This window comes from Leuciscus leuciscus (genome assembly GCF_965113295.1).
Source record: "Leuciscus leuciscus genome assembly, chromosome: 15".
NCBI classification, from domain to species: domain Eukaryota; kingdom Metazoa; phylum Chordata; class Actinopteri; order Cypriniformes; family Leuciscidae; genus Leuciscus; species Leuciscus leuciscus.
Genome location: NC_138739.1, coordinates 29282160 through 29306964, shown reverse-complemented (window position 1 = coordinate 29306964; position 24805 = coordinate 29282160). Strand labels below are relative to the sequence as shown.

The 24805-nt window shown below is 37.6% G+C and overlaps 2 protein-coding genes across 2 annotated transcripts; both read left to right on the top strand.

Moving 5' to 3' along the window:
* The first annotated feature begins 6242 nt into the window (after nt 1–6242).
* On the top strand, nt 6243–13412 carry creb3l3a (cAMP responsive element binding protein 3-like 3a). The gene is made up of 10 exons (XM_082138672.1): nt 6243–6396; nt 6671–6784; nt 7276–7510; nt 7720–7853; nt 8013–8123; nt 8213–8319; nt 8551–8619; nt 8706–8787; nt 10275–10371; nt 11737–13412. Exons 1-10 carry the CDS (start codon nt 6376–6378, stop codon nt 12048–12050), a joined length of 1284 nt encoding a protein of 427 aa, XP_081994798.1. The 5' UTR covers nt 6243–6375; the 3' UTR covers nt 12051–13412.
* Nucleotides 13413–18700: 5288 nt separating this feature from the next.
* Nucleotides 18701–20282, top strand: rxfp3.2b (relaxin family peptide receptor 3.2b). Its single transcript, XM_082137651.1, has one exon. It carries the CDS (start codon nt 18851–18853, stop codon nt 20051–20053), a length of 1203 nt encoding a protein of 400 aa, XP_081993777.1. The 5' UTR covers nt 18701–18850; the 3' UTR covers nt 20054–20282.
* The last annotated feature ends 4523 nt before the right edge of the window (nt 20283–24805 follow it).

Sequence of the window (24805 nt, the reverse complement as noted above, 5' to 3'; positions counted from 1 at the left end):
CTGTTTTACACAGAACTGGTTTTTTTTTTTTTTACAAAACGCACATGTAACATAGCAAATCGAAAAATACAAATGTAAAACTTACCATTTATCTTTACGTCTATATCTTTTTGTCGTTATAAAAATAGCATCTCTTTATAGCCTATGTTAATTTTAATTCCACTTAATATATTAAATAAATATTCAACATTAATCAATATTTTTTTTACATACATAGGCCTACATTAAATTTTTTTTTTCCATATTCCAAAGAAAAGAATGGACTAGACCAAACAAGAAACTTTGAGTGAAAAATCCCTCAAAAAATATTGTTATTTTTTTAATTTTCACCATAAGGGGTTGGAAATTGGATTGTACTCTGACATTTTTTTTTAATACAGCTTTCCTCGTATCTGTTCTTATTTACCCCTCAGAATAAAATGACCAAAACAAGTTGAAAAGTAGAACAAGTTTACAAAAAAAGTTATAGAAGAACAAAGAAACAAAATGTTTTTCTAAGCCTTTTGAGTACTAAGTAGAACAAGCAAACATGGGTTTATAAATCTCTGACCTTTTAAATGTCAAACATTAGGTATAACAGCACATCACTAGATGCAATTTTAGAATACAACTGCACTTACTTCCCTTTAACATCACATCAGGGCTATCATTACATTCTTATTTCTTTACCCTCAATGATGGCTTTGGCTCAGACGAAGAAGGCTTTTTCCCTGCTTTCCTGCCTCTTCAGTCTGTGGCCACATTTTGATTTGTCATCTCTTTGTATTTTGTGGTTAAGTCTTCACCAAACTTCTTTGTTTTGAGGAATTATGAATTCTTTGCACATTTCCATGCCCTTTTCTTTGGTCGATCTGCATGGATGTAAATCTTGTTATCACCGGTCAAGTTTTGCCATCTTCCCTCCATCCGATCCTATAGCTTACGTTCATTTGGGAGCGAAGAGCCTCTTCGGGGTCTTGAATGAACGCCTTACAGATGTCAATCATCTGTTGTTTAACGTCTTCTCCTTCTTGCTCTTGTAGGCCATACAGCCTCAGGTTCTATCTTTCTGTGATAGCGTTGTAAATTTCACAAGCAGTTGTAATTGGGACAGCATGGAATTCTCGGTAGAGGTGAGCGATTCTAAATTAGATGTAAATTAAATATTTGAATGATCATATTTGATTAGCATTATTGTGTTTATGTGTTTTGGATGGGATTAAGTCAGTGAAATCTACTTTGCCAATCCGGCTATTATGACATTTTTTTACTCTAAGATATTTTGACCTATTTATGAAAAGGTTACAGTCTGTACAGTCAAACAGAGTAACCCTTCATGACATTCTGATGTATTAAAAAGTCATGGTATTTATTTTACCTTTAAAAACTATGTTCGAAAACATTAAAATAAATGATTACATGTTCATTTTTAAAGTTGACTTCTTTGGAAAGGATGTAAACACAACCATTGTAAGAAAAAATTCTAAGAACTTGACACTTTTTAAAGTTTTCTCCTTTTTGTCATCTCAGTCATCTTATCATCATTGCCCCTTTAACATTTTAAACTCAGGATGTTTAGCGCCCTCAAACACCACCGTAGAACCGGGCCTGTCTGAAAGATTCACATTCAGTGTCAGTCCTGTAACCCGCTAAAGCTGCTAGATAAACAATGTTACAGCTGGATTGAATGTATGATTCAGCAGATTGCAGTTTGGCTCGGGTTGTGCGTTTCCTTTGAAACCAAGAGCATCAGAGCAGCTTGATGCATGCACTCAACTATGACAGATTTTGCACTTCAGAGCAAGAACGTTTCATTTCGAAACACTTCGTGCTCTATTTCTGTTTGTCTGCGGGCTATTCTGTACAGCTACAGGTTCGAGTGGCTGGCACATCCAGATGGCTACAGCGCCCACGCCGATTGAATGTAAATTAGAGAAAATTGGTACCCGAATGCATTTGAGCTCTTAACGTCTATGTGACAACAACTAAAAAGACATCTGAGGTTTGAAACAAGTCAAGGTCACAGGGTTACTGAATACAACCATTTTGAACTGAACCAAGAAAAATGTTTTTTTGACAGTGACACAATATAGGACACCATCAGTCAGTCTTGAGATGAAATCAAAGTGACAGAATAGAGCAACTTGGTCAGGCGCATGAGCCTGAAAATCTTTGACATTTTTTCATAATTGAAACAAAAAAAGACAAATGCTACGGTAAAAACCTGTTAACTGCATGGTAAGTTCCTTTATACAGTGAAAAACTGTAATAGATCTAATGGGATTGCCATTATTTCATGTACTTTTACAGTAAAATACTATTAACTGTAGTTTTTAGAAGTAAAAAAGAACAATTCATCTTATAATTTAGAGTGAAAAACCATAAATTGACATTCCCAGAATTCCGTATGTGACAGCCCACATTTGGTGTTTTTTCATTGAAATAAGTTTTTTTTATAAGTGTAAGAAATTGTAGCCTCCACCCAGATTCCACTCTATTACAGAATGAGCTCATCCCCAAAATGGCTTAATTATCATAGAGATGAAGGAAGTCAAGTTATATTGTTTCTTCACCATTTGGGTTTATCACATCCTGAGCAAATGGTAATCAATTGTAAAATGGGAATGGGTGTGGGACACAGAGAACCATCTCAGACAAAGATGTGTCTCAACTTCAGACCACAGCTGTTACAACAAAAGCAACTTCATTGTAACAGGATAAAAGGTTTAAGATTTGGATGTTCTGGGTTCATTCTGACGCCAGTGAACACAAGGTGCTTCGTGTACTTTGCCACTGCTATGCTGTAATAAACTTCTTTTTTGAGATCTTCGACGTCCACAATTTTTTCTTACATGTATGTACACTAGGCTTTTTTATTACATCCTGTTGTTAAATGAATGTTTATTGCGTCATGTGTGTCACCATGCACACTTGTTTGTGTGTTTGACAGTGTGCACCTTCTAATTATAGTATTTGTGGAAATGCAACAGCTGTAATCAAAATTATTCAACCCCCATTGCATTTGTGAAGGGTGATGATATCAAACCTAGTCAGTTCAGATATTTCATGTGTTCTAGCTCAAGCACACCTGGAGCAACTAATGAAACCCTTGATTAGTTGTATCAGGTGTGCTTGAGACCTCACCTGTTTTGCAGATTTAAGCTGTTTTGAGGGATTCTATTCAGGGGGTTGAATAATTTTGAGACTGCAGAAATCATTGAAAGTTGCTTTTTCAGTTGAATTTGGGGAAACCACTTGAAACATTTGTTGTGTTGAGCTATTTCAATTGCTTTTATTTGTTCATTGCAAACAGCTGAGAGTCTGTATATTTTGCCAGTAATCCTGATTTGCAATGGGGTTGAATCATTTTGATTACAACTGTACTTGTGATGAACTTTGATTAATCATGATTCATGTGGCTATCTGTTTTGCCAGTCGTGTTTTTAAAGTTGTCATGAAACGGAACTTGTGATACTTTTGATTCTGATTCTGACATCTGATTGATTTTGAAGGCAGCTAAATGAATACTTCGCTGCCATTGATATCCCACAATCCTTTGCGTTTCATTCTGTGATAATGTTCCCATTGTCACATTTAACTGTGCCTTTAAAATATCAGGGCTCAACGCTAAGGTTTTTCCTTAAAGGTATAGCGGAGGATGTTTTACTTCCTGGTGGGTAGTCTAAACTATTGGTCCTCCTAATTGTCAATCATTCTGGTGAATCAATCAAACTTTTCAAAAAGTGGAGAGGGCGGGTCTTATCTAAAATTTGGAAAGATCCTCCGCTATACCTTTAAGCTAAAAAAAATAAAGATGGCATATGAAAGTAGGGGTTGGTGTTCAGTTTGTGTGTAAATGTATGTTTTTGGCCAACTTTTTCCACTTTTGATTTCATTTCTAGTGAGTAAATAGTATTGTAGTAACTCAGTTTCGTGAGGTACCTTCGTGCGCAAACCCTGCCTGCAAAGCCATGGCCTGATAGGGCAGCGAGGCAACAAGTCAGTGCCCAAGTTTTCAGATGCACCAGTATTTTTTCCCTATTGTGACGTATATCCGAGCGAAACGGCGTCTCGAACAAGAAAAAATTGGAGGGCGAGACTTGATTTAGTCCATCAGGAATTGATTGGATGGTTGTGGTTCGCTGTTGCTGTGATCTCTTTGTCAGTGACGGGTTGTTCCACTATTCTTGTAAAGCAGCAAATGTCCTTGTCTGAGTCGTTAGGGCTTAATGGAAATGGTAAGGAAAATATGCACAGCATATTCAAAGCCCCTTAGCTTTCCATTGATTTTTACCTAACTGTGATGTCTCAAAAGGACTCTCGTCTTAGTAAACAATGCTTTTATAAGGAAAACACATCGATGAAGAAGGAGAGGGGGAAAACTTTCTGTCCTTGAGTTTTCCTTCAAACATTCCCTGAAATTTAAACTCCATATTGGAGTTCCGCCGTAATTATGTCTCTTGTGGAGAGGTATGCGAGCGCTTCTTAAAAAGGGTGCTTATGCTTTGAATCATGTGCCTGACATTGGTGGTAAGCACACATACTTGAATCCAATGGTGCAACTGATTCCTGTTTAAAGTTCCTGCATACAAATGACATTGTGCCTTAATTGATGACTGCATCTGTGCTTGCTTACGAACAGTAAGCAAAGAAATGGGTTGGGTAAATTTCAACAAAGTCCGTTTGATACACGATAGATCTCCTCTGAGAATGACAAATAATTTTTTGATGCTACAGCCTTCAGAATAGATGACTCCTCGTAAACCACGATAGCTTTCAAAGTTGGATGGGCCTGTTCAGCCTGAAAGTTTTATGTGGCAAGTGAGGGAAAAGGCCTTCGGATTAGAGTAGGAGAATGAGATGTACGTGCTTTATAAGAAGACACAGTGTGCCAAGATGAGATGATATTTTTTTCCTGTGTGACTCAGAACAGAACAGCTCCGACGTCAAGAGCAGGACGCGAGCAACAGGCCTTTACCACTCAGAAATAAAGACGTACAAGCAGTATAATAATACAATTATATTTAAATAATAACATTAGTATGAGTTAAATGAAGCTAATAATAACAATAATAAAAAAATTTATATGCAAGACACAAAATAGCTCAAGAACAGGATATAAACAGATTTTTACCATTTTAATCAATCAATCAATCAATCAATCAATCAATCAATCAATCAATCAATCAATCAATCAATCAATCAATCAATCAATCAATCAATCGAAACAGTGGTGAAGTCAGAGAAGTAGTATAATTATTAATACAATTATAATTGGTAATTAAAATTATTTAATAACAATAAAACAGTCTGGTGAAGTCAGAGAAGTAGTATATTTAATAATACATTTATAATTGATAATATTTTAAATTATTCAATAATAATAAAACAGCCTGGAGAATCAGAGAAGTAGTATAATTATCAATAAAATGATAATTGATAATAATTTAAATAATTTAATAATGATAAAACAGTCTGGTGAAGTCAGAGAAGTATTACGGTATATTTAATAATAAAATTATAATGAATAATAAAAAATTATATATTATTTATAAAATTTAAAAATAATGTATATATTCATAACTCTAAATAGCTCAGATGTCAAGAACAGGATATTAACAGATCTTTACCATTTGAAAACAATAAATAAATAAATAAATAAATAAATAAATAAAATAAAAATCATTACATTCTTAAACTGATAATCATAATAATAATATGCTTAATATATATATATATATATATATATATATATATATATATATATATATATATATATATATATATATAAAATATATAATGTTTATTATGTATATTGTCTTTCTGGATTATCACAACTGTGTAAAAGGTCACATTACCTCAGACAGAAAGGAAAGAAATGACCTTTGAACTATATGGATTAGGTGTTGTCCCATAACAAATGTCTGAAGGCTTTACTTGAAGCATTGAAGTAACTTTGAGGAATGTTTTTTCAGGGATAAGAAAGGTAAGTATGGTACACTGTCTTCTGGCAGTGTATGCAAAAAATAAAAATAAAAAAGGTTCTAATTTTTAGATGTGAGGTTGCCCTTTTAATGCCCCTAAGTACAGTCGTTTTTACTGGAGTCAATTATTTGAATGCTATAGATTTTTACTTGATACAAATTACCACAGAAGTGGCAATGTTTGGTTGAAATATAAGCTACACTATTTCTCCAGGGTGTTCCCACATTTTTTTATCTTACATCCCTACAAAGAACAGCCAATCAAACACAGCCCTGAGGATGATGACCTGATTGTTGCGTTGGAGTTCGAACTTTGTCCTGGGTGAGCAGAGGGACACAGACAGAGTCAGGACAACCTTTTGGCAGATGTTTTGGTTTTGTCCCATTTAGACTGCGTTACCCCTGGACAGTAATGGAGCACTATTCAGACCAGGTAAGTCCTAATGTTTTGAAGTTTTATTAGTTTTACATGCTAGCAAAGAGAAGTTAGTATTAAACGTAGTCTACGTTATCTAACCTGCATGTCCAATATCTCAGACAGAGCAAAGTTCAATTTTTCTTTAAAGTTATCTGTTCCGTCTTCTCGTTTCAACATTTGGTTGCTTTTAACTGTTTTTGGTGCTTTCATCCATTTTCTATTTTCCATTTCCATTGAATCCCACTGACAACAGATTAATTAAACAGCAATTATATTCATTGTGTCATAGGGCGGTGAGGGGTTAGAACTGCTCGATTTGCTCTTCGATAAAAATGATGGTATCCTACGCCATGAGAATACGGGACAACAAAACCATCAGCTCTGGCCAGTTCAAGATCCTCATGTAAGTCGAAGTCAACAAAGTCCGGCTTCCTTCGAGTTTCTCCAGTTTTTTGGATTTTGACATGGCATATTAAAAGGATAATTCACGGAAAATTGTTAATTGTCATCATCATGCCATTCCAAATCGGTTTGACTTAATTTCATTATGCAGAACACACTGAAGATATTTTAAAGAACCGTTTTTGTCCATTTGGACACCATTTACTTTCAATGTAAGGACAAAAACAGTTGTTCAAAATATTATCTTTGGTGTTCTGCAGAAGAAAGAATTTAACATCTCACCTCCACCATCCTGTATTTTCGATTGCCAGATGATGATGCCTGCCCAGGGAATACCAAAGAAGATATTTTGAAGAACATTTTTTGTCAATTTGGACCCCATTTACTTTCATTGTATGGCCAAAAATAGTTCTTCAGAATATTATCTTTTGTGTTCTGCCGAAGAAAGAATTTAATGTCACACCTTCACCATCCTGTATTTTCGATTGTCAGATGATGATGCCTGCCCAGGGAAACGAGGACTTCTTCAACGCACTTTTAGATGGGTGCGACTCTGTTTCGGGGTCTTCCGTTTGGTCGCCCTCTCCTAGCGACAGCGGAATTAGCGAAGACCCTCATTCGGATCACATTGACAGTCCGCCACCAACCACAAGCCCCCCCGTGGAGCCTTGCATCGTCATATCTCAGACACAACACAATCTCGACACAAACTTCCCATTTGAATTCAGTGAGTATCAAGTATTCGTGAAGCGAACCTTCCTGGTGACTAGCGATAGATTTACACTTTTAACACAGATGATTAGCCTCCCACTTATTAATTCACAGCATTGTGAGTTGGTTTGGTAAACTTTCTGAAGATAAGACCCTATTCCTGAGCTTTGTGAATCTCTCCATAATCACACAAAGAAGGATAAATAGTATTATCTGTTGTCGCAGATGGCAGGGAGACTGGCTTCTTCCCAGACAAATCTGGAGGGATACAGCGGGCATCTGAAACTCCACAAGCACAACCGACCACTGGATTCCCCCTAACTGTCAAGGACCTGCTGCTATCTGGCACACCAGAGCCTGTGAGTTTGCACTCAGGCGTGAAGCTAGGTAAAATACACAAGGCAGAGTAGGATAAAGGTGAAATTTAGAGAAGATAAAAGCTGAACTCAATAGACACCATTCAGGCACATTGAAACATTGATTGGATTTGTTACTTTCATGTCCGATTGATATTGCAGACCACAAAGGCGTCCCAGCAGTCCTACCAGGAGCTGGTTCTCACAGAGGATGAAAAACGACTCCTTGCCAAGGAAGGAGTGACTCTGCCAAATCAGTTCCCGCTCACAAAGGTACCTCCAGTTGGAAATCACACCATAATAGTAGAGCACAGTTGTTTGTCTTTGTAGCTCAATGTTTCTGCTTCCCTCCCGTGATCAAGTACGAGGAAAGGATTCTGAAGAAAATCCGCCGAAAGATCCGCAACAAACAGTCGGCCCAAGAGAGCAGGAAGAAGAAGAAAGAATACATAGACGGCCTGGAGAGCAGGTATTGACTGTTGTGCTCGAAACAAATGAAGCAAAAGCGGATGCTACGTGCATCGAATCACAGAGGGAAAATACATAATCTGAGTTGATGGAATTCGCAGCTACTGAACACAACCCCCCTGGCATTATGCAGGTGGAGGTTTACAGCTGTGTCTGACAGTTGGCTTGAGAGCGGATTTGATTACAACCTGTTTTCTTTTACATGGTTCTTACGAGAAATTTGTTTTCTCAGGATGGCGGCATGCAGTGCACACAACCAGGAGCTGCAGAGGAAAGTCTTCCAGCTGGAGAAATGCAACATGTGAGAGAATCATTTATTTGGTAATCTTCTCAACTCCATAAAGGCCCCTGAAATTGAACTTGTTCCCCCGCTCTCTCCATCTCTAGCTCCCTGATGGAACAACTGCGTCGGCTCCAGGCGATGATCATGAACGGATCCAAACCGGCCCAGACTGGGACCTGCATTCTGGTGAGGGTTAAAAAAAAAGAAGCAATATTAGCACATGAAAGATACAGGCATACAGTAATCATGCTTTGGGCTTTTAAAAACACACACTAGACACATACATAACACATGGTATTTTCTCTGGCACTTGCCGGCGTTTTCTTTCAGCACATGTCAGCGTGTATTAACCACAAAATATTTTACATCAACACATTCTTGGTCCTATTTTGAATTATTTATCAGTAAATTTTATTCTGACAATCTTTATTTAAGCAATCCAAAAGCAGTAGCACCAAGGGAAATTCCCTAGAAATATGCAATACAAATACAAGCTGAACACTGCAAGGAGAGAAATAAGAAAGTTTTTATTTCTTACTATTACAAACTATTTCTGTCAACATAATAATAACACTTTTTTATTATTGCAAAAAGATAAAATGAAGTATCTCCCACATTGTTTTCTTATTAAACATCTTGTTTCATTATGATATATATATATATATATATATATATATATAGACTGGGAAAACCCAGACAAACTTCCGGCAAATTTAGATTTGCTCTGCAAGTAGTCTGGCAAAGAGCCCATTCAAGCCGATTTCTAATCCGTCCAAATCGAGGCACCAATCAGAAACGTTGAGGTGGGCTTTACACAATGACGATCGCTCTGATTGGTTTTAGGTCTATCCAATTGCGCCCAGAGGCATTTGAGCGACGTCCGTTGGTGAAGCGCACTCAACTTTTAAATGCATTATTATATTCAAATTGCAAACACATGAGGACAGTCTCCATGAAAGACCCACTGGCAGATGAACGTGCTACTACATTTCTCTCCGAAACGGTAGGAAATTAAATTAGATTTAATAGAGGATTTTAACTGTGACAAGATGATTGACGGGGCAGTTTAAGTGACAGGATGCACGCGACAGATCCGTCCGATAAAGATGACGAAGTAGTATGTCCCAAAAGCTTGCCTACTTTTTTGCTACACATTCAAAAGTAAATACCTTTTCTTCACAAAAAGAGTACATACTTTTATGGCGTAGTGTAACTTAGGCGAATTGGGACGCAGCATATGGCTTTACACAATGACGATCGCTCTGATTGGTTTTAGGTGTATCCAATTGCGCCCAGAGGCATTTGAGCGACGTCCGTTGGTGACGCCCCTTTGGAAATGAGTTATTAATGAAGCTTTGCCAGACCATAACTCAGTTACTACTGAGAATGGTCTGGTTTTAACCAGGCTAATATATATATACAGGGCCTAAAATTAACACACGTGTACAGAATGCATCGGTATATTGCATTCGTGCTGCATTCGGTCTTAAAGTGACAGCAGCCTAATATACCTACTGCTGTCTGTGTTTTTTAAAGTTAAAAAACATTCACTGCTCTTGACTGAATAACTTTTGTAATTTATACAGTGACTATGTAGTGCTATTTCTCATTTGATTAGCCAACTTTATTCAATTTCGCTACGTTTAAGCTTTCCATCTGCCTCTGTCCCTCAGGTGCTGCTTCTGTCATTCACCTTGATTCTGCTGCCCAGTCTGAAGCCCTTCTCTGATACCAAGGTCAGCCAGCATGGAGACTTCAGCCCATTGAGAGGTGAGTTTTCTGGCTGAAATATCTCCTCCATCTGGTCCTTGAGGGGAAAACCACATTACAACCTTATATCCTGCGACTGCTAACTTGAGAGGAAAATGTTATGCTTGAAGAACAAGTGGTTCTTGTATCCGTGTAATGTATCATTCGTTTGACAAGCCATTAGGCTTTGGGTGAAGCCTTATGACAGTGATTGGAAGGACTGAGGGAGGTGACGACGACTAGAAGAATGGCAAATAGCTTAGTCATGTTTCCCACAGATTGAATCAACGGCGTGGAAGAAAAGTTGTAATTTGTCCTCATCAAACCTGCTGTCAGTGTTTCTGAAGGGAATCAATTGTAATTTTGCAGGTTAAGCGTAGGTCATGGTCTAAAGTTTGCCGCACTTGAACACCGTCTCGATGTCACTCTTTTGAAGTGGGTGGCTGAAGTTAAGCGAAAAAGAACAGAGTAAAATGTGTCAATGCGTGACTCACTCGACTGTTTATTTCATCCACAGACTTAAAATAACTGGTCTAGCTACAGGAAGTAGACTGTGAATTTCTAAAGTCATGAGTTTGATTCTGAGAGATTGACTATACAGTATGTATTTGAAAAAAGTGTATGAATGGCTTTACATATGGGCGTTTCAGGCACTTTTATGTGCTAAAGGTTTAATAAAAACAGATTTCAACATTTTAACACCAAAACTTGGAAAATGTAATCGTGCTTTTGTAAATCGTTTTTGCTTCTTCTCAAATGTCCTTTATGTTATTGTTTTACCCTTGTCCAAGATCCAAAATATGAAAATCCATTATAGAAATATGAATTCCATGGAAACCATGAAAATCTAAACAAATACTAAAATAATATGAAACTATTTTAATATTTATTGTATGTTAGCGTTTTCTATAAATTTTTTTTAATAAACTTGTGGCATAATTTCCCCAACCCAAACAATTTTACATCCAATAAGGTAAATACACAAATGTTTCCATTTATTTACGATACATGAAATTCTAGCTATGAAATTAGCCTTAGCCAGACAAATGATTCTGCCATTTTATCACAGAAAATTATGAAATGATTTGAGATGGTGGAAATTACACTGTGGTGGGAATTTACACGATAGGGAAAAAAATACAGAAATCTCTCAGTAGGCTATACACTGTTGGAGATTATTAGTAGAATAATTACATAAACTAGTCAGGGTGTAGGCTACATTTATTGTATAAACGTCCACAGGGCCAAAAGTGCCCACAGTTGAAGAAACTTCTTTATTTAAGAAAATATCAAATTAAGTTGTGTTTGTTTTTAAGAACGATAGCACATATTTTGGCAAAAAGAAGTCTAAAGTATTTTTCTTACATTTTCTTGAACCCCTTGCAGTTCAGTCACGGTCCCTGCGCAACCTCCAGTCTTCCCGCGTGCTGCACACCCTCGAGCATCCGTACTCAGCGACAGAGGACCCCAAAATTCTCCCGCGCTTCTCTGAGGATAAAAGTATGAAGGAGATTGCGTCGCTGCTGGGAAGACTTCACAGGAGACCAGAGTTCACCAATTACGACTCTGAATTCCACAACCACAGCTTTGACCAGCATGACGAGCATCACCATGGAGACCCCATCACTGGGCATGTAGCGACAGTGACCTTGAATCCGCGACGTGGCTCACGGCGGAGTCCTCATGCGGATGATATGTGAAGGGCAGAAGGGGATTTAGCCGGGGATTTGTCAAATTTACTTTAACAGCGCTTTTGAAGACGGGAGCCAGCCAACAGATGGCTGGAAGCTATTTTTCTCCCCATTCTTTCTATGCTGAAGTAATCTTTAAGAGATAAAGAAGCTTATATGATCAAACTTCGAATAAAATAACAAGTCCAATTTTTATCTGCTTATTCGGAAAGCGGGATATGTGCTTATTTTTCTCGTCTTTAAGCTTGACATTTAAGAAGAGCATCATTTTTTATTTAAATTTGTCTGTCAAAATGTAGGCTAGTGGGGACCAAATGAAAATGCTAGGCCTATTTTATTTAATTTTTTACTATAAATGAGGGATCTTTTTGCGATAATGGTTGACTGTAGGCAAGGCTACATTATATCGCGCTTGTTACCCGGCTACAACATGATGGTTTGAAACGAAATTATTAAAGCTTACCTGTCTAAAAGGCTTACTTAAAGCTTCCGCTATGGACAAATGTTCCACTAACAACGTACGAAACAATCAGACTTAGCGACATTGCTGTAATATTATTGAAATAGACCTACTGCAATATCAGGCTCATGAGGTAGCTAATTCTCACTGTAATAGATAACTGAGGCGCAAGATGGCGACAGTTGCGTGTGTATGAAACAAGAGCCCGCGGTGTGATATACGAGAGACATGAAAGTAGCGCCGGTTTCCTTCACGCGAATGAGCGGAATGATATAGGCTACTGCGTTGATATCAGGCATCTGGATAACACAATTGACCAATCATAGTCAAGTATTCCAGAGAGCCGTGTAAAAAAAGTATATAAAAATAGTGTAATAACAAATTGATTGAGTGAAATAAAAAACAATATGAATAAAAAAAATTCAAACTTCAATGAAAACTTCAAGGAAATCTGACCGTTTGTACAAACAAATTAACATATTTATTTACCTTTTTTTATTATTATTATTTACAAATTAAAGGTTATGAAATATTAATAATAATAGATATTCCAGATGTGACATTAGACTTTTGAACTTTTGGACAATTTATTACAGCTGAGGTGAATAATAATACAAAACCAGTTCTTTCAAATTCATTAATTTTTACAATTTGAATCCTTCAGCAAGTTTGTCCTAACGGAGTGCCTTGTGTTTGTCTTCCCTTTGAAGACAGTTTTGCTTTATGTGTATTAATCTGAAGGCTGAAGTCAATTTTTTATGGACTAAAAACAAGTTAGTTCGCTTAAATTGCTTTTGATAACAATTGTGCTTTTTCAGTAAAATCACATTGTGTTGAATTGTCTTTCAGTTTCTTTCAATGTCTTTCTCTGTCGTTTGCATTGTTTTTTCCAATAAATGTTCTAAAAGACGTCTTATGAAATGGACAACTCTCTGTCTTCAATTCTGGGTTGATATCAGCACATAAATGGCTTTCAGCACAATTTGGATGTCACGAGAGACAGAATGAGGCCAGTGCAGATGAGAAGAACAGGTGAACAAACCATCGCACTAAAAACAGAAATGATCATCCTTGACAAATAGGTTTTTTTTAGGCATCCCTAAGAGAGATGAATGAATAAATATGAAAGCAGTAGCTTGTGTAGATAATACAAATAAATCAATACATAAATGTCAACTTTTTATGAACTGAATAACCAGTGCTCAGGAAAGAGAAAACAGTGTGGGAGGTATTTCAAGTCACTTTCAGATAATATAACTTGGGGGAAAATACAAAAGATGGATAGACCATCATGCATAATCTTTCTATTGTGGTCAATATAGTCTTGGCTCAAATATAATTGATTGCAGGGTTCAGCAGGTTTTGATAAAGACCAAACTATTGGTCTAGAAGATTTCAGTCATGAAGAGAAATAAACTTGCATCTTTCATCATCTTCCATTGTCATGCCTCTTCGCTTTCACATCTCCCTTGGACCCATGGCCTCCAGTTTGCAATTACACTTTAAAAAGACTGTCAAAGAACTGCATTTTACTTGATTACAGTTTTTCTCAGTCGCTTTGGTGCATTTCTCAGACCAGAAATGAAATTCTCAAAACTACTTGTTCAACCTCCACATCATCTAGTCACTTGTGCTCATCATTAAAGCAGTTTCTCATTCTTTTGAACAAGTTGCGATTGCTTTGGTACATTCATGCAATTGATTATGTACAGTTGTATCAGTTGTTAATGCCATGTTGCTCAAAATGTATTAAATAGTTCTCTGTGCAACAGGCTTGAGCACAATTCAGAATTGAATTGAGAATGACTCCTGAATTCCAATTCAATTCTTGAATTTGAATTGAATTTGAATTAAAGGAAGCAGAATTGCAATTCCATAAAAATTCAAAGAAATTCATATACATATTTTAAGTGAAGTGTTTAACAATTAAGCTTACAATATATGTCAGATATGATTGCATTACATATTCTATAAATTATATTAGTTTGAACTTTGTGTTATTTGATTAGTTTGAAATGAAATAACATTGGAACAAAACTAATTAAACTACATTGAGGGGGTAATTTATTTCAAGAATTTGATCATTATCTATATTTTAGAACAAAATGTATGCATGCAGGGTTGAGGAGTGACTTACATGTAATGAAATTATGTTATTAAATTACAAAATTAATGTAATTGTATTTAGTTGTATTACTGAGGTGAAATGTGTAATTCAATTAGTTACTAATCAAATTAAAAGGAAATTGCTTTGCATTGATAAAAGTAATCCAAACCACATTTATAATGGGTAACTTATAACAGTAAGCAATTACATTTCCAAGTAACCTTCCTAACACTGAATGTATGTGAGATTCAACACATTCTTTCTGTTGTGTGACTGTGTTGGAATTTCTTTGAATTGCCATGAATTTAATTACACTTCCTGTCATTCCAATTCAAATTCAACTTCCTGTGGGGCGGAGTCAATTCAATTCAAATTCTGAAATTCTGAATTTTGCACAAGCCTGCTGTGCAATAGTCTTACCCCTCAAAACATCTAGTTATTTGTTCATCGTATAAGTCATTAAATGCAAAATGGTTGATCTAGTTGTCATAAACTGTCAAGCATATTTTCTACACATTTCTATTAGACTTTTTGTAAATGTGCTATGAATTGATGAATTGTGCAGGTGAATCTTGACTTTCACTAATGAAGAGAATGTAGATTAACCAATGAGAAACCAGAATAGCTCAACGTTGCATCTCATGAACCTTCAATTGGCAAGCTTACATACTCACCTTCTTAGAGACCCTCTACAGGACTCTCATCCCTGATGATGAGAGGGGTCCATTTCGAGATGATTTACCAAAGTATGTGGCAATTTGGGATAATGTGAGATTCTATCACTCAAACGCCATCAGGCAATGGTTTGTGACTCACTATAGGATGCTGATGGAATTCCTCCCACCTTATTCTCCATTCCTTAACCCAACTGAGTTCTTCTCAGCATGGATGTGGAAGGTCTATGATCGCCAGCCACATACTCAGATGTCTGTGCCTGTGAGGACATCACAGTAGACGCCTGCAGAGGTTGGATAAGACATTCCAAAATATTTTTTCCACGTTGCATTGCAAGGGAAGATATTCGTTGTGATGTAGATGAGAATCTGTGGCCCGACAGAATGGCACATCAGGAGGTGTAGACAGACTGCACTGCAATTCCTCATACAGTGCTGCATGCAAAAGCAAAGTAAGGTGTCTTTCCTGTGTTTGCCTTTCTAATGTTGTATTTTCGCCTTTGTGCCCCTATTTTTTTTTTTCTTTTCTATATCACAATCAGGGCTTGACATTAACTTTTTTGCTCACTAGCCAATGTGGCTAGTGGTTTTCCAAAGTTACTAGCCACACAGCATTTTTACTAGCCACATTTTTGTTTTTGTGAAATTACCTTTTAAAAGTCGACTATGGCGTGCCAAAATTTACTTGAACTAGATTTACAACCCTTTTAAATGTAAAACCCCTGTACACACCCAAATCAAGACTACACAAAACAGGTCATTATCATTAGCTCTGATAAGGTTGTGTGTAAAGCTCCTTTTTTAAAATAAAACCATGTATTATATTACAAATCGCCACATAGCTCCACCGGCATACACTGTGTGCGTAATACTCATTAGGGCCGTCAAAATTGCTCAAAAATGACGTTCGAATATTCTCTAAAAAAAAAACATATAGCCTATATTCGAACTATTCGAACATGGTTGCGCATTTTGTCAATGACTCGCATTACGTCAATAACAGGGCAAATTAATACAAAGAGACATAACTACTTGTATAGGTAGTTTATTTAAGTTTAAACACATTTGACAACGTATTACCTACACAAAAACAAGTAAATCAACTAATGGCCAAGACCGCAGACCTCACTCTCGCTCGCTCACTCGCAGGCACTCTTTCTCTCTCTCACCCTCACCCTCATGCTGCGTTCACACCAAACGCGAATAGAGCGTCTGGCGCGAGTGTAAAGACGCGTTTACGCGCGTCTGGAGGTCTTGCGGCGCGAATGAGGCGTCACGCTCTCTGCGCATAACGGTTTAAATGAACAACAACAATAAGCAAATGTTGAGTGCTGATCAAGAGTTTTGTGCAAGCAATTTAAGGTCGCGACTCTTATATAGCAGGCTTCATTCAGTGATTGAAACAAATATTATTAACAATAATTGAAGTTTTTAGCCTATATAGAACCGACATTGAACGCTCCGAGCGAGCTGTGCTGTGGTAAACATGGAACTTTTCCTTGACATGAAACGGTAAATAATCAAACCAGTGGAAGCCTGTAGTGCATGAAACTGCTGTATCTAACCTACCTTATTCATGCAATATCTATTCAGTCAGTACAGTAGCCTACACTTTAGTAATGTTTCTGTTTAACGTTAACGCTTCTTCCTGTTACCTGTCCCTGACCCCTCAGGCAGCGCGCCCACTCGCAAAGCAGACAGACGCGCCTCTGCTACCGCGGGCGTTTTTCCACATTCGAATATTCATTTTCATTTTCACCTTCGAAATTCTGTTTTTTAAAACTATTCGAATATATATTCGAATTTAGAATATTCGTTGACAGCCCTATGGGAGTTGTAGTGTCGTAATGTCACACTTATTTCAGATGCCTTTTGAAAAGACTACAATTATTCAACCCGCCACAGTGGCTAGTTGGAGTGACTATGTTACCCGCCACGAGCAAAATCCACCCGCATTTGGCGGGTTGGCGGGTGTTAATGTCAAGCCCTGATCACAATATATATATATATATATATATATATATATATATATATATGAAGAGTTCAGATGCAAAAGCCTCTAAATGCCATCTGAAATTTTCTTATAGAATGATCATTTTTATCAAGCTTGTATATTTAAGTTCAGTAAATTCACTTCAATGACAATTAATAGGTAATCTTCATTGCCATTTAAGTGAAAATATAGAATTTAAATATACGAGCTTGATAAAAATGATCATTCTATAAGAAAATTTCAGATGGCATTTAGAGGCTTTTGCATCTGAACTCTTCATATATATATATATATATATATATATATATATATATATATATATATATATATATATATATATATATATATATGGCATACAGAAGAAGCGCAGCTTTGTACATTTCAATACAGTAACTGTCATCTAAACTGTTGCCATAGTTTACATCAGGTAATACTAACAGAGTGCAGTGTTTTATTGACAACATGACTAAGCATTTTGACTATCTTGCTTGTGAACAATGACACAAGGACTTTTCATTCTGATGGCGCTGATATGTTCATTGACAAATACTTACTTTTGAGAGATGAACTAAAGATTTGGAGTAAGTTACAGGCTTTTGCAGGTAATCCAATGTGTGGTGCTGTTTGTACGAACTGTTTTGAGAATGCACATACTTCTTTGCAAATATTAAGGATGATTTGAGAAATGCACCAAAGCGACTGAGAAAAACTGTAATCTGTCATTGGTTTGATGCACAAATAAATTTCTCTTCGCTCCTCAAGGCAAAATTATGCAATTCTTGGCTCAGTAATCTTCAAAATTAACCCAACAACTAAGATGAAAGACTCCAGTCTGAAATCAATAAGTTATCACTTTCATTGAGGGAATTTCTGGGTTATTTTCAAGAACTGTGGGTTGTAATTAAAAGTCTGTGAAGAAAGAAAGAGCTTATGTGTGACCTGATAGATAGATAGATAGATAGATAGATAGATAGATAGATAGATAGATAGATAGATAGATAGAACATATGCCAAGTATAAAAATAAAATATTACACACACACACACTGTAGTTGCGTTTAGAGAAGCCAAATTACTATAGTAGGCCCTACATTATATATCTGGATGCAAAAAGTAGGCACATATATTATATTAAAAGTGTTTCAGGCTATTATAAATTCGTCCAAAACAATATTTCTGTAGGCTTCATAATCAAATTGAAGTCAGTGAGCTATATCCGTATGACTTAAAAACTTTACCGTGCAAATTCGTATGATGAAACATAACACGTGAAAACTAGGTTTCATTGCTTACCATATTTATGTATGTATCTGACATAAAGCGGCGCGTGCTTCAGCAGCGCGCGGAGGCGCGTCATTCTCATCGGAGTATAAAAGAATGTGCGCGCGCTGCAGAGCGCACAGAGGTGCGCGCGCGAGAGAGAGGCACAGATGAGACCGCGCTCTCGCAGCCGGTGAACTACTTGCTTGGAAACAAAGTACAGTGGTCACAATGAACTTGAGATAAATTAGATGAATGGACTCTTTTCTGCGTTTGCATCATTTCACCATGACAAGAGACTGAGTGGGAGTCTGCAATGGAGAGGAATAACACCACACAAACTCTGGATCTGGGAGAATGTGAGCACACACTGGAACCCAGCGCGGCTCTGGACAACTGCACGGACTCTGTCAGCGGGAACCTGTCTGTGCGTTGCTGGCTGCAACTGTTGACAAAGGAGTCTAGTTCAACATTTCAAGGTGATGGGTCTAGTTTGGCTGTGCGTGTGATGATCGCCCTCATTTATTCGGTGGTGTGTGCTCTAGGACTTGTAGGGAATTCTCTGGCGCTCTACCTGCTACACTCACGCTACCATCAGAAGCAGTCTTCCATCAATTGCTTTGTGATGGGTTTGGCTCTAACCGACCTGCAGTTCGTCCTAACCCTACCGTTCTGGGCTGTAGACACGGCGTTGGACTTCCGCTGGCCCTTCGGCAAAGTTATGTGCAAAATCGTCAGCTCTGTCACCACTATGAACATGTACGCCAGCGTATTTTTCCTGACCGCCATGAGCGTGGCCAGGTACTACTCCATCGCGTCCTCGATGAAGATGCACAGTCGCAGAGCGGCGGCGGCTGCGGCCAAATGGATCAGCTTGGGCATTTGGGTTGTATCACTGATAGCGACGCTCCCGCATTCCATTTATTCCACCGTAGCCCAAGTTGCAACGGATGAGGAGCTATGCTTGGTGCGCTTCCCCGAAACGGGAAGCTGGGACCCGCAGTTGTTGCTAGGACTGTACCAGTTGCAAAAGGTCCTGCTTGGTTTTCTGATCCCACTGGTGGTGATTACCGTATGCTATCTCCTACTTCTAAGAATCGTGCTAAGCCGCAGAGTTAGCGGCGTTGCTGGCTCCGAAAGTGAGCAGGGCCGGCACAAGCGGCGCTCAAAGGTCACCAAGTCTGTTGTGATCGTCGTCCTGTCGTTCTTCTTGTGTTGGCTGCCCAATCAGGCCCTGACTATGTGGGGCGTCCTCATTAAGTTTGACCTGGTGCCCTTCAGCAAGGCCTTCTACAACGCCCAGGCGTACGCTTTCCCGCTGACTGTGTGCTTGGCCCACACAAACAGCTGCCTCAACCCCGTGATCTATTGTCTAATCCGCCAGGAATTCCGCGCCGGACTCAAAGAGCTTCTGCTGAAGGCCACGCCATCCTTCCGGAGCCTTACTCGGATGCTCCCGCGCAAGGCAAAGGTGTCCGAGGCGCCTCCGGTACTGGTTCTCATGCAGATGGATGTTTGATGCTTTTCAGAGAAAAGGGGATCCTTCACGTTCAACTTTCTTTTTGATTGACAGGATGAAGCAGGCGTGAGAAACGTCCTTTGGGAGCTGCCCCACTTTTCCCTTCCTCTCGTTCAGAAACTCTTGCGCATTTCTCCCCTAACTTCCTCCATACCTTTTGACGCAGAACTGTTTTCACATGCATCTCTGGTCATCGGAGCCTCTGGTGAATTCTGGACACATTCACCTGTTTGCTTTGCTGCATTTTTGCAGAAATGCTTGCCCTGAGACATCCTTCTAGGGAGCGCTAAAAAAAGAAGAAAAAATGTTGAGATGTGGAGGGGTTCAGCCCTTCTCTCTTTTTATGAGATATAAAAAATGAATATGTGAGGAGGATCAGTGGTTAATCCATCAATCATTCAATACATTGTCAATTATACATTTACTTGCAGTTGTGTAGATATAATGAAATTTCACACCTTTTGATTTGTCTTTCAGTGTGTTTAAATCCTGTACAAAAGAAAAACTAAACTAATAAACTATCTAACTAACAAAATCATAATTTTGTGAATGACCAGTCAAACTGTGCAAATAATGATTTTGACAATTTCTTTTTCATTTCAATTTTACATATAACTGTTTTTTTCTAAAGTATCTAAATTAGTATACAACTATATTTTATTCTAAAAACACCATATTTTAGACTTTCACATAAAGATTGAATCACCCTCATATCATTTCAAATGTTCACTTCCAGAGAACACCAAAGGAATTGAATGTCTGAGTGGCTTTCTTCTTCACAATAAAAGCGAATGGCGACCAGGGTAAAAAAATTCAATAAAATAAAAATAATTTTTAAAAAAACAGAGAAAAAAGCATTAAAAAATATTCTGTCTGATTCAAGCACTATTTTCAAAGTCTTCTGAAATCATATGAAAGCTTTTTGTGAGAAAAAGAGTGAAATTTAAGTCAGTATTAATTTAAAATCCCACCCTAATAGCCATAATCCCCATTGACTTTCATTGTATGGAAAAAAGCAGCTTGGACATTCAGTTATAAACTTTTCCTTTTGTGTTCTACTTACAAAAAAAGTCATCCAAGTTTTGAAAGACATGAGGTGGAGAAAATAATTTAAAGTCACACTTTAGATTAGGGTCCAATTTTCACTATTAACTAACAATTAACTGACTTTTGCCTAAATAAACTCCCCATTACGGCTTATTAATAGTTAGTAAGGTAGTTGTTAAGTTTAGGTCTTGGGTGGGATTAAGGGATGTAGAATATGGTCATGCAGAATAAGGCATTAATATGTGCTTTATAAGTACTAATAAACTGCCAATATCATAGTAATATGCATGCTAATAAGCAACTAGTTAATAGTGAGAATTGGACCCTAAACTAAAGTGTTGGCAACAATAACAGAAAGAGCTTGCTGAAAGCTTTCTTTTGACTATATCCTCAGGACTTCATCAAATTTTCTTCAATAAATACAACTTTGGCATAAAATATCTTTGTAGGAATGTATAATAAATCATTTTTGGACTCTAAATCCCCATTCTTAAGCCATCAAACAGAATAAAAAAATCTATCTGAGATAATTAGTTATATGGGATTATTGACAATAAAAAGGCAGAGCTAAAGAGTTTTAGCTCAATAATGATTTTTTTTTTATCTTCATTTATTATTTATATATGTCAGTTATTCTTCCCCCCTATATTTATATTCTTGTATCATTTCACATTCAACATACCTTACAGATGCTGTTTTAGGCTTTGAGACTTTTGTAATTTGGCACCACAAATACACAGACTTGCACGTTCCTTGCACGCAGAGAGAATACCTTATAGTAAAACGATTTTAGTCAGACACCATTACTCATTATTCCTGCAATTTTCTGAAACACTTCCAAGGACATTATTCCTCTAACCAAACCATTTTAGATGAGACGGATTTGTCAGTTAAAGCCACTTTTATCTCTTCAATGACATTGCCAGGTAGTGATATAGGGAAGACTGGGGCAAGTTGTCACACCTTTTTTTTTTACATTGGACATTTTTATTGTTATTGCTGAGGGAAAAATGCAGTTCATTAAACACGTGAGTTTCTCTTTCTGGGTGTTTAGGGCAAGCAGATGAGTGGGAGCGAGAGACCATTAATGAGCCAAACTGATTTAAAGATATGAATATGAACTCACTGTGCTCTATAATTACTTGTCGTGACATTTTGGACCAACGTCGGTGGGGAGCTTTTTTGTCAGTATATTGAAGACCTTGGGGTGTGTTTTAGCTTGCTGAACTTAATGTCTGTATGAAGTGTTTAATTACCTTATAATATTATATTGTTTGTAAAAAATATATATTCCACTAACAAAATTTGCAAAAAGCTCTTCTGGACAAAAATAAATCTTGTGTACATTTGAATAAAAACAAGGATCAATGTGTCTTAAAGGTGTAATTTACCTCATTTACAAAAAACATGTACACTCACATGAGACTGTAGTCATATCAGCCTTATAAAAAAAAAAATCTCGTTGATTATGGCTACAGCATGTCTATGTTTATACGACATCAATGTACTAAAAATGGAAATGTTTTTCCTTCGCATTTTTCGCGTACAGACGACACCATTGTCAAAACGATCCCCATTCACAAGGATCTGTGAAAACGACTAAAAACGCTGTATTATGCCTCCAGGCCAGTAGATGGTGAGGTCACTTCGTAAAGAAACACTGTGCGCCTATAGACTGAACATGTAATACACATGCGCATGACGTCACCGTTTTTTGTGGTTTACACAGAGACGATAACAGTATAGTTTTTTTGTGTAAACAGCCCATAAACTACACTACATGGTAACTGACACCGATACTGCATCCACACCACTAGGTGTCAGTATCAGTCCAAGAAGACTTCTAAATTAGTCAGTGCAACCAAGAATGCCAAGGTGCATTCACACCATATTGTAATTTGCGTAATTATGAGATTTCAATTTTTAAAAAGTGTTCAGGTCCTTGTAGAGCTCGTAACTTGTAAAATGGGAATTTCGAGATTACGTTAATTACGACATGACGTGAACGCAGCTTCAATCCCTGCATCCAAATATGCCTACTTCCCTACTAAATACTAGGTAAAAAAGTATGTGAAATGAGTAGTATGTCCTTGTGCATAGTATTCTTAAAACAGGTAGGCGAAATCTAGATGAACTATTTTCGCCAAGATTCAGAAATTCATACATATACACATTTATACTATATAGAACATGCATTTTAACAAAATCGTCGCAAAGTTCGTTCTTCATCAATTGTACTATATACTCAGACATTATACGATTTTGGACACACCTTATAATGTGTGGACAGCTATTAGGCAGCACAATAACGTTAACAATACCAAACTCTTCACTAGGTAGCAACTAACTGAGCTGTAACATGAGAAGCCATAGACAAAAAAACATAATAGCAATATAGGGTACCTTGCTCACAAGGATATGCAGCTAATTTTGAATGACAGTCAAAGAAAAAATATGCTTTTTAGTAGATGAAGTTACAGCACCTTCCAACAGAGGCGAGCATGGCTATGCTAACCAGTTAAAGTCCTCAAATGTAACAAATCAAAAATACTTAAAAACTTAGCTGTAAAAGATGGACTTACAATCACATTGTATTCATTAAAGTTGAGCAAAAGCAAGTCAACAAGCTCCAACAAAGTATGCACTTCAGAAAAGTATGCAGTTAACTTTGTAGAGGACTTAAAAATAATGAACGCTCACTCCTCAAAGCAAAACCTGGAAATGAGGTTGAAGATAATGGGCCCTATCTTGCACCCAGCGCAATTGAATTTGTGCACCGACGCATGTATCATTCCTATTGTGCACCCGATGCACAGCAGACTTTTCCCTCCACAGACGCATGTCGATACATTAGGGAATGAACTTGTGCTCCCGGGGGCGGTTCAGCGAAAAGAGGAGGCGTGTTCCGGCGCAAAAGTTCCCTGGTGCTATTTTGCTGTTCTAGAAAACAATTCCGCCATAGACCAGGAAAAACCTAGTCTAAAGTCAGTGGCGCGTTCAGATGCGATTTTTAGAGAGCATGCTTGGCCATAATGTAGCGTGTGCACAACCCTAATTTGGGTGGGTTTCTCCCATCCCCATACAATGTCACTTCTCTGTCTTTTACGGCCCTGACGAGAACGTCGGCCTCCTCGGCTGTGAACCGCTCCTGGCGTGCGCCTGGCAAATCAGTCGTTATAATAGCAAACCGCCATGGAACAAGCGCGCCTGCTCTTAAAGGGAATGTGAGATGACGCTCTGATTGGTTTATTGGTTTGCACGTTACGCCCAAACCACACCTCTGAGTAATGTAGCTACTTCAGACCAACCCATTTTAGATTTGCGTCCCACAAAGTTACTTGCGTTTCGTGTTTGACCTTTCAGATCGTTAAAATAGGGCCCAAAGGCTTTCTATTCTTTTGACAAGGGCTATACACACTTTTCAGGCATGGCTAATTGCACAGTGTGTTATTATGGAATGGACCAGTGGTACAGTTCCCTAGCAACAGCCATTTTAATTTTTCAGCTTAACAAAAATTCAGCCCTGCCACCTAGTTTAAGTTAGAGAGAGGTGTGACATTTGAGACCCCTTCCTTTCTGTAATTGAATTACAGTACAAAATAGTACAAAATATGAGATCGATAATTTTTTCCCTTTTGTGTTATTGTCAGAACGTTTCAAAATCATTGTTTTGTTTTTGTTTTTTTGTCACACAAGCTCTCAATG

Bases quoted from the DNA above. Each gene is read 5' to 3' on its own strand.
- rxfp3.2b (XM_082137651.1), top strand. From the start codon at position 18,851: ATGGAGAGGAATAACACCACACAAACTCTGGATCTGGGAGAATGTGAG.
- creb3l3a (XM_082138672.1), top strand. From the start codon at position 6,376: ATGGAGCACTATTCAGACCAG. The intron at 8,320-8,550 runs GTATTGACTGTT...TTGTTTTCTCAG, and splicing joins ATAGACGGCCTGGAGAGCAG to GATGGCGGCATGCAGTGCAC. The intron at 8,788-10,274 runs GTGAGGGTTAAA...TCTGTCCCTCAG, and splicing joins AGACTGGGACCTGCATTCTG to GTGCTGCTTCTGTCATTCAC.